Here is a 10,784-nt window from a genome sequence, read left to right on the forward strand (position 1 = left end):
TTGCTAAAATCACATTTTTTTTACTAAAGACAAGGTAATGAAAACTCTGAAGAACTAGCCTGAAAACAAGTTTGATAAAAAAAAAAGAAAAAAAAGAATGGATTACAGAAAGCTTCAACAATGTTTGCTTTTTGGTCCAACCTCCCCCCCCAAAAGGATATTTTTCAAACAAAACTACTGATCAATATTGCTTGTTTGGAAGACAATTCTGTTTCATAGAAATTTTCAAGGTTTGAAATCTGTTTCTTGTTCTACTCCAGAACAAAGAACAAAAGCAAATCTTTCTAACAGACATTGAACAATGACATTTGTCAAAATATCCAATATCTGCTAAACAAAAACTGAGGTTTTGAGTAAGCAAAATGATAAGGAGGGTGCATCCAGGCCATTGGCCTGGGATCTGGAAGACCTTGATTCAAGTTTCTTATTCAGAGAAAAAAAAAACATCCCAGATGACTGAATAAAACACAGCAAGAACTGGAGCCTGGATCCTCTCACATCCTGGGACAGTGCCCTAAATAAACACCAGGCTACTGGGTGTGAGAAATCATTCTTCTCTGCCCCCTCTTTATAAGAATTCATTGAAATTCACATCCAATGGGAAAAAAAGTGCTGTCAAAACCACTTTGTCTAGTTGCACTGGCCATACTACACTTTAAGACACTGTAGAAAAGTGTTGGGTACCTCACAGTGGATGAAATTCTAACCTTGACCACTATATTGACTGCTTCAGGGAAAGAATGAGCAATGAAATAATCAACATAACCTCTCCTTAGAAATACAGGGCCATAGAATCCATAAGATCTAACCACCAAATAATAATAAAACCACAGGATAAAGGAGGAGCTATAGTTATCCTTACCCATGAAGACTACATAAAAGAAGCCAACAGACAACTCTCTGGCACCCCCTATTACAAAGAACTACAGGAAGATTCTACTCCCCTTTTCCCCTTGAAACTCAAAACTACCATCAAATCATTGCCATCAGAACTACAAGAAAAACTACAGAACTTGATCCCATTCACTACCCAACCCCAGGACTTTTTACATACCCCCTAAAATCCACAAACAAGGCAATCCTAGCAGACCAAGGTAACCATGGAGCCCTCACTGAGGAAATGTCAGGTTTCATTGAATCAATCCTAAATCCACTTTCCACCCAAAATGCAAGTTTGATACAAAGACGCAACAGATTTTCTAAAGAAAGTTAAAAACATACACCATGCTCCTAGCCACCATGGACATTACCACTTTATATATCAACATCCTACACCAGTATGGCATCCAAGCCTGCCTTACATATCCACAAGAGCAAGATTACAACTCAAAGTACAGACCCAAAGATATTACTGAACTTATATACTTCAGCCTCACACACAACAACTTTACTGTCAATAACCAACACTGCCTCCAGACTCCAGACCATGGACACAGCTATGGGCACCACAATGGCCCCACAGTATGCCAACCTTTTTATGAGCCACCTGGAAGAATTCCTCAAGAATTACACCATCAAACCCTTGCTATACTTGAGATAGATTAATGACATCTACACCATTTCCACTGAAAACCTGCAATCTATGATTACGTTCCATCAGAAATTCAACAACCATCAGCCTCCATTAGACTCTCTCTTAAACACTCCAGCACCAACATATCCTTTTTAGACATGACAATCGCTATCCAGAATGGGAAAATACAGACCACCATATACGAGAAACCCATGGACCAACACACATCTGTACAGAACCAGAAATCACCCTAAATACATCAAGGAAGCTGTAATATACAGCCAGACCTTCCGATACCACTGAATTTGCACTGAGAACACCCATAATTGTCACCTCACAAATATCAAACAGGCTTTCACTAACAAGGACACTCCTCCAGAGTGAGATCACCAGAAAGATCCCACTTTTGAAAGAGCAAACCAGATACCACGTGAAGAATTGCTGCAGTACGGAAGAACCCCCCTCATGAATTGCACACCACTGGTTATGACATATCACCCCTCTTTGGAACCTGTATGGGAAATTATCAAGCAAATGCAACCCATATTAGAAAAAGACCCAATTCTTAAAGAGATCTTTCCAGAACCACCCATCCTAGCCTTTAAATAAGCATCGAACCTCACCAACCCCATCACCAAAAGCAAATTTCCTGCAACCCAAAACACACCAAATTGATACAGACCATGCCAGGACAAGAAACATAAAACCTGCCAACATAACTCCACCACCCCCACAATTACTACACCTCACAACAGAACCATCAATATTTCTGGATCTTACACCAGCAACCCCAGAAATGTAATCTCTCTCATTAAGTGCACCAAATGACCTGATGGAAAATATGTAGGAGAAACCAAACAACAACTGCACACCAGAATGAACGCCCACCGAAAATCTATGGAAGACAAAAATAACCAATTACCTGTGGGGGCACATTTCTCACAAGAAATCCACTCTCTCTCCAATCTCTTAGTTCTAATTCTCATAGGGAATATACGAAATACATTTCATAGGTGAGCCTATGAACTTCACTTCATAAATCTACTGGTTACAAAAAATTGTGGACTAAATATAGACATTGGATTTTTGTCACATTGTAACATAACCAACATCTGACTCCCCAGGTAACTTCCCCATTTTCTACTAGCTATATTTAGTCCCCTTCCTTCCCCACCTCCTCTCACCCACTGACTACAGCTATGTTCATTCCCCTTCTCTCCACCTGTCTCTCACTCATTGACTACCTCAATTTACATTTTCACTGACTTTCTTGCATCCGTGCTGGCCTCCGGTTGCTTTACTATCCCATCCAGAAAGAGCACAAGCCAGCTGCAGATGCTTCCTCAGCCTGACAAAGGGTATTTGTACCTGAAAGCTTGCAAAGAAGAATTTTTCCAACTATTTGAATTGGTCTAGTAAAAGATATTGGATTTACCTTGTTTGCCTATAGAAAAATGAATGGAATATTAGATCCTAAGACTGCTGCTTCTTTCCAGAACTCCAAAAGCTTATTTAATGTCAGTATCCAAATCTTAAGATTAACATTTGGTCTTATTTTTCACATTTTTCCAGATAGCCAACCCATATTTTTTCTGATTACAAAAGGCTTCTAATATTAAACTGAACTTACTACACTAGGGTAAACAAAGTACTGTGTGCATATATCTTTTAGTCTATGAAGAGAACACTGCTTTAAGTGGGAAGATTGGATTAAGTAATACAGATTTAAGTGACCTGCACTTTAAGATTAAAGTGACCTGTGCTCGTATATTGTGCCGAAGCTGTTGAACGAGATGAGAATCCAGCTTTTTCCCAGTGAATAAGTAGGGAAACCCACTATAAATTTAACTGGTGATAATGTATATTTACCTGTGTAATATTACTGAATGATATTATTGAATCATAACACAAACTTGTGGAATGAAAGTATTAGCAAATGTGAATTTTGGAATTCTCTCATCAAGCCACGAGACTGAGGACACATTTAATCATTTTTTTTTTTGTCTAAATGGCAGAACTTAATCATCCTATAGAATAACTATGTGGCTAGTTTTGGCTTTTCTTAAAAAAAAAACAACCCAAAAACAAAACAAACAACCAAACACACAAAAATGATATACTACTCACAAGCTTTTATCAGAAGAGAATATACAATATAAATAAAAATAAACATTTTGATCTGAAGGGGAAAGGTAGAAAAAACTAAAAAGACATTTCCCATTGGTGAAATGAATTATGTAACAACAGATTTTAACCAGAAAGCTCATCTCTAAAATTTGTTCTGTCAAAGAAATAATGAATGACTGATATTCCAGCAGAGACAGAGAAACAGATTGGGTTTAACATTTTATGTGGGACAGCTGGCAAAGTAAGTGATGGTTAAAGATCTGATGAAATTAGATGAGATTAAGAGCCCATCAAATTTTAGATACAATTCATTCTAAATTTTGATAGGTGAAAGTTAAGTAACAACGTATCAGTTGTTTCACTACAGCATGAATATTTTTAGTATGTTATGAGTGGGATTTTCTAGAATAATGACTGTTGGTCTAAATTTCCTTTCACTGAAATAAATAGAAAAATTCCCTTCAATTTCAATAGGAAGCGTCCTAAGTCAGCTGAAGGAAGCGTTTAAAACTCCCACTTGAGAGCTCACTGATTGCTGCACTTGTGAAAAGTTACAAAACTGAGTTTTCCTAGTGTAAGTTGATTTTTTTGAGTTCTGAAGTTTCATTCAATTTTTATTCAATTATCCAATAATAATAATTCATTATTTTTAAATTAACTTCACTTTATATATGCTTTTTCAGACCTTTGTTGCTGCTTGATTGTCTGCAATGCAGTTGATTCTTTCTCCTATGTCTATCACTGGGCATTCTGGAGAAAAGTCTGTTAAAAAAATACATGAAAGGATTATTGCCAACCAGTATCATAATGAGGAATGCACGACCACAACATCAGCCCTAGGCATCCACTAAGAGAGGGCGCAAGATGGCAGCCACTACCACTACTGCAACCAACCTGTTCCTGCAACCACCCCTACCACTTCAGGAGTAGACTCTGGTAGTTATGCCTCCTACCAATGGCTCTGAATTATAGATATTCATTTTTAAAGAATTAAGAAATTTGAAGGTATGATTCTCCACTACCTTGATGTTTGTGCAGTCATTTATCAAGAAAGAAAAAAGGGGTTTTACCATTCTAATTTAGTATTTGATACGTCTTCTTCAGGTATACAAACTAGGGCACAGGAAAGCAAACAGTCGTTTCTTATTGTCCCTCAAGATATTTGACTTTTTTTAAAGTTACAGCTAAAAATGAAGATATACAATGGGAAAATGTTCCACAGAAATCCTTTAACAGTATTCCCAAAATAAAAAAACGGAAGAATTACTGCTCTGCTTTCTACTGCTGTATTGTTATACATACTCCTTTCCCTGCATATGTTTTCTACCACAAGGTCCAGACATTGGGTATTAAGAAAGTTCACAGTTTTTTTTATTTAGATTTGTGGGTGTCCTGTCATCAGCGTTCTTAGGAAATCCAAGATCTTCAACTGGCACATGGCATTGAAGAGGTGTTAAAACCAGAAGAGAAAAAAAAAAAATGTGTAATAACATTGTGGCTGGCTCCTATCATGTTTTTAATTGACTGTGTGGCCAAACTTTGGCTCCCAGCCATCAGGTGTGTTCTTGTGGCTGGTAGGCCCTATCAATTACTAGCTGTGAGCCTTGGGGGAAACATGGTACACCCCTGTTCCTAAAAACCTGGATCAGCTTACAGCTCTCAGCTGTAGGAGTACGTGATGAACCCCCGTGGCTGGGAGCCCCATCAGCCATGGGAGCTTGCTACTTGCCGGTGCAGGCAACAGTGTAGTGGCAATAGTGCATTATGGGATCTGATTCTGAATTAAGCTCCACCAGCTGATGGGGCTCTCAGCCATGGGAGCTTGCTACTTGCCAGTGCAGGCAACACTGCATGATGGAATCTGATTCTGGATCCCACAGTCACACCTCCTCCCCTGCACATGTGACATGTCAGGAAGTGCAATTGTGGGGATCCTACATCAGATCTCATCTCGTCTTCACCTGCATGCGTCAGGGCCTGGCACTTATACACCCAAATTACGGTAGTTTATTAATTATTGGTACATTTGTAAACAGCTTTACCACCTTCATAATTATGACTGCTTTTCCACACTTTACAGAATCTTGCCGATCAATTTGTACTTAGTTACAAATTACAGTTTCCAAGTCATTTTAAGTGGCAAAATTAACTAATTAAAAGTATAAGACAATGGCACATACACCAAAGGACCAGATTATATTTAAAGATGATATTATATTAATGATTCATCAGTATGGCTGTGAAATGAATTCAAGTATTTAAAAGTTTATTCATTCTTATACACCAAAGGTTACAAACATACAGCCTGCAGGCTGAATCCTGACCCTGGAGCTGTTTTACCCAGCCCATGAAGCTCCAGGTGTGCCAGAAAATTTGGGGACAGAGCCTGTCATAGAATCTGGGCATACCAAGCCCCACAGGTCATAGCCATTACTGGCAGGAGGGTGAGTACAGGCTGTGGCAGTAGGCTACTCACACTATTGCAACTTTGCCCACTGACATTTACTCTGCAGCCACTTGCACTGTCTCTGCCACAGCTGCCTCCATTACTGGGCCTGCCACTGCCAGATTGGGATTCTGACCCTTAGGAGTCAGCTGTCCAGATTTGATCCAGGTTGGGGTGGAGGGACAAGATTGAGTTTGATACCCCTGCTGTACACTATACATGCAGGGGAAATATGGGCAGACACAATGGCAGTGGTGGGAGAGCAGAGATTTTCCAGAAACATACACCTCGTTTTCTCTACTGCTCACCAAAGGCTTTGTTCAAAAGGTGAAATTCACACTTCTTAGTGCTGAAGGAAAATGCAGCGTTGGGTCCAAGGCTTTTTTGCACCTGCCTTTAAAGGCAAGGAGAGTGCACTTATGGTCCCCTGGCAATATCAGAGCCCCATTATACCAGATTTTGAACAAATGCACAGGCAAATTAAATCCCTGCCTTGGGGAGCTTATAGTCTATTCATTAAAACAAACAAAAAAAAAAAACCAACCACCATTTGTGAAAGGAGCCATATAAATTCTCAGCCACGTACTTGAAGTTTGCCTAAAAGAGTCTGATTCAAAGCCCATTGAAATCAGTGGAAATACTCTTTTATAAGTTCCTATGGAGCTATTCCTGCTTGACATTTGGTGCCTGCAGTTGTATACATAAATAATTGTTAACTTACCTTTGAGTTCTTTGAGTCCGGACTGCCCTGTTGCTACAAGTCCAATCAGAATGCAAGCTATAATTACCATCAAACAGAACAGGACTATCATCAAGATTTCTAGGTAACTGAACTTTTTTCTCCCCATCTTCAGAAAGAAAGAACTGAAAAAAGAGATAAAGAAAGAGAGAAAGAAAAACATCAAGAATTTGCTTGTTACACATCTAGCAAATATTTGTTTTAAAAATATATCTTTTGATCAAGGGAGTTAAAATACAACCATTCCTTGAAAATAAAATATAATATTACCATGTTCAGATCCTTTCAAATAAAGTTTGAAGTAAGCAAAAATGTTCATTTTCAGTCAAGTTTGAGATTTCTTTTTTTTTAAATGAAAAACATTGAAACTAAAAAAAGTCAGTTTCCTCAACTAAACTAAAATTCCATATTTTATTTCTTATACAAATCAATAAATTTAAAAAATGTGTTTATTTCTTTAAAAAAATCCACCATATTCCTTGAAATTGTTCCGGTAAAGTGTTCATTTATATTAAAGACATACACAGTTCTTTGGGTAAATTCAATGTGTTTTATTAGACCAACTCAAATAGTTGGAAAAATTCTTCTTAGCAAGCTTTTGGGCACAAACACACTTTACCAGGCTAAGGAAGCAGCTGTCTGTGCTTTTCCTGGATTTATATTAAAGGCGTATTTTGTTGAATACTATTTGACAAACCTTGGTTTGAATGAGCTCTATAATAGGCCTGCACGAAGCAGCTAGCATTCACTTTGGATTTAGATTCAGCCAATTCAGGGGAGAGTGATTTGATTCGGTAATCATTTGTGAATTGTCCCCCATGCAGCGTGGGGCACTGGAGGGCACCAGGGATCAGCCCCCGCCTGGCAGCAACTGGTGAGTCCAGGCTTTTTTTAAAAGCACTGGGAGCTGGGGAGGGTGGGGTAGACATGGAGGAGCTGGGGGAGTGGGCAGGGTCAGAGGGGTTGAGGGAGCAGGCAGGGGATGGGTCATGGTGGGGATCCCCCTAAGGTCCCCTTCCCCCCATTAACCAGCTCCGAGTCCAGCTGCAGCCCCCTGCTGCAGCCATCAGGGATTGTCTGAATCAAAGCTCTCAAATCTTTTCCTACCTTTTCATTGGTCCCCTGATTCAATTTGGATTCCGACATTCAGCCACCGAATTGGGCCAAATCTCCTCCAAATTGCATCTCTACCAGAAGCTTCGCACAGCCCTGCTCTATAAATATTATTGTCCATGTGCAGTGGAAGTATTAATGCCATGGATCAGATGGGATTGTACTGGGGGTATACGTTACATAGCAGTAAATGTAAGAGTATCATAAATATAAGAGTAAAGGTATATTAGTAAACTAAGAGTATAAGCTGGGGGTAGAAATGACTGCTCTGAATAGAACATTGAGAGGTTAAGGAGCTGAAGCTGTTGCAGCTATAGTGGGGTGAAAAGTGCAAGTGGGGTTAAAGCTTGAGTTTCTGCAGCAAGTTCATACTTCCCCTTTTGTGACTGCATTTCTGCATTTAAATATTGCTTTTTTTCCCTCAGTATCTACACCAGGAGAGGAAGGCATGCCCTGTTCATACATGCGTATGGAATATTTAAAATAATTACTTCTATTATTAGTATTACCATTTTGGTATGTATGCTTGATCTTTTAGCATGTGATTTACAAGGAGAAATATACCAGCTGTTCATCTCTGACAAGATCCCAAGAGAGACAGAACACTTAGTGAAGTTAGGAACTGTGCCATCATTGACAAACACTTACTGTTGAAGTGTTTGGGCTGCAGAGCCAACTGTTCAATCTTGTGTGAAAAACAACACAGTACCATTTATGTTTAACTTTACAGCAGCAACAAAACTAATTAAAACTAATCTCCAGAATCCAGATCAATACACCGGCACGGGTGACTGTATTTTTCATTTGGTTAAAAGATATTTACCTGATTAGGTAGGCTGACCCATGGGGGGGGAAAAAAAAATCACTTTTTTCTACTTAGTTAAAAAAGAATAAATATAGTTTTGCTAGTGGGAACAGTGTCATATTACTCATTATGTTGAAACTTCAAAATGTTTGCATACTGCACTAGTCATTAATACTGAGGGGAAAGAAGAAAGATTAACCGAAGAACACTTCAGCAGAGATTCACTTCCCCATATAGTCTGAATAATCTCTCTTCTTCCTTGACTTCCACTGATGAAACAACTCACCACCACAGGGACAAACAAGTAGTTTATTAACTTATGGAGAGAGAGCAGTCTCTAAGAAAGAGTAAAACTATGATACGATTCAAAGTATAGTTTTCAGTAAGGTGATTCATCAAGCAAAAAATACTTCTATAAATTTAACAGTACTGTTCATGTTTTATGCATTTTACAAGGCTCCCCAGATACATTTCAAATTAAAATCAGTGTTAGTTTTCCTGGTGAGTATTGTACCTAAAGCCTGTATTATTATATTGAAAAATATACATTTAATATATTGCCCAATTCAATAAAGATGAAATTATAATCTGGCTGTTCCTCTCAGTTAACGTTTTGAAATTATATTGATTAGGAACATTACAAAGTTACAGCCAGAATTTTCAAATCCACAGTAAAAGGTTTTCTTATCAAACAAAATGAATCAGGATGTTGCAGCCCCTTGCTTCTCATAGACCAAATCTGAATACTGAGAAGTTAAAAACAAAGATTTCAAGTACAAATCCTATTGTGTGATGTACCCTTAATGGTTACTGAGGCTCAAATCTCTAGAAATCTGAAGAGAGGTTTGAAAAGAGAGTACCTACCTCAAAATCTCTTTGTTTCCTCCTCCAGATCTGACTTTCAATATGTGCTCTTGCAGGGAAGGTTCAGCTTCAAATTTCCAGCTTCATCCTAAGCACATATCTATCAGAGGAAGGTACATGGATAATCACAGGAAGACAAACTGCTTTTTGCTGAAAATGGCTGCTATAGTTATTGTAGCCAGGTAATGGCTAGTTAATTAGTAATATTTTTTGCTGAGATATTATTTACCCCACAATTCCCAAGTGCCGACAACCACCTGGCAATAAGTTTTGCTAAGTAGCATTCTACTAAGCAACTAACAACATTTTCATGGGACCTTGATTTTCCTTATGAGTCATTTCTGCTTTAACTGTAATATAAACCATTTAAAAGTCCTTAGTGGGGAAGAAGTTAGACATTGCGCAGTAAGAGTGACCAATTAGAATGGAAGTTTACTCTGTGGCAAAGGCACTGAGATGTTTGTATAGGATACACCTGCTTTTCGTACTGACAAGATATGTGACCCCATTTCCTATTACAAAGAACCTTTATTAGAAAACAAGGGTCAGTTACCCAGAGGGAATCCCTCAATCCAATGTGTTAAAATGTATTTTGTAATGCAGTGTGGACAGCATATTATTATCAAAGCAAGATAAATAGTGCAACTTCTGTTCTGAAATCATACATAAATTTAATTGGTTGCTTGAACATCCCACCTCTCAGTGACTCCAACTGAAAAGTGAAAGGGATTGCATTAACATGAAATGGTTTGTTATTTCCAGGATCTATTTTGAGGTTCATAAAACTTAAAAATCCAAGATAAATGTGATCCTATAAGATACTTTGTGCATCTACACAAGATGCTGAAAGCACAGTAGACTAATTCTACTGTGCGTTAGTGTGTCATGTCAAAAGCTATGCTAATGCACTAATTCTCAGTAGAAGTAGTTTACTGTACATTAGCATCACCTAGAAATGTGTACTGGTACTACTGCCCAGTAGCACTGATTACAAAGTACCTGTTATTACAGGTACTGAATTTAGTGTGCTGTAATAATGGCGTATTAATGCACATGTAGATGTGCCCACTGTAGACTGGCCCAATCCAGGAAAGCACACAAACAAATGTTTATTCTAAGCATCGGCAGTTCCACTGCAATCCATCTGGGCATATGCTTAAAACACTTTCCTGAATTG

At 38.4% G+C, this 10,784-nt stretch overlaps 1 protein-coding gene across 1 annotated transcript in view; it reads right to left on the reverse strand.

Moving 5' to 3' along the window:
• LOC149863059 (maltase-glucoamylase-like) overlaps positions 1-9,912 on the reverse strand; it is a 151,538-nt gene extending 141,626 nt beyond the window's left edge. The window contains exons 1-3 of the mRNA XM_090051177.1: positions 9,608-9,912; positions 6,808-6,950; positions 4,326-4,402 (exon numbers count right to left, since the gene is read on the reverse strand). Of these exons, the coding sequence (XP_089907303.1) occupies positions 4,326-4,402; positions 6,808-6,934 (204 nt within the window). The 5' untranslated portion in view covers positions 6,935-6,950; positions 9,608-9,912. The remainder of the gene's footprint in view (positions 1-4,325; positions 4,403-6,807; positions 6,951-9,607) is intronic.
• Positions 9,913-10,784: the final 872 nt, after the last annotated feature.

This window comes from Crocodylus siamensis, chromosome 6 (assembly GCF_052110815.1).
Source record: "Crocodylus siamensis isolate JL-2025a chromosome 6, ASM5211081v1, whole genome shotgun sequence".
NCBI lineage: Eukaryota > Metazoa > Chordata > Crocodylia > Crocodylidae > Crocodylus > Crocodylus siamensis.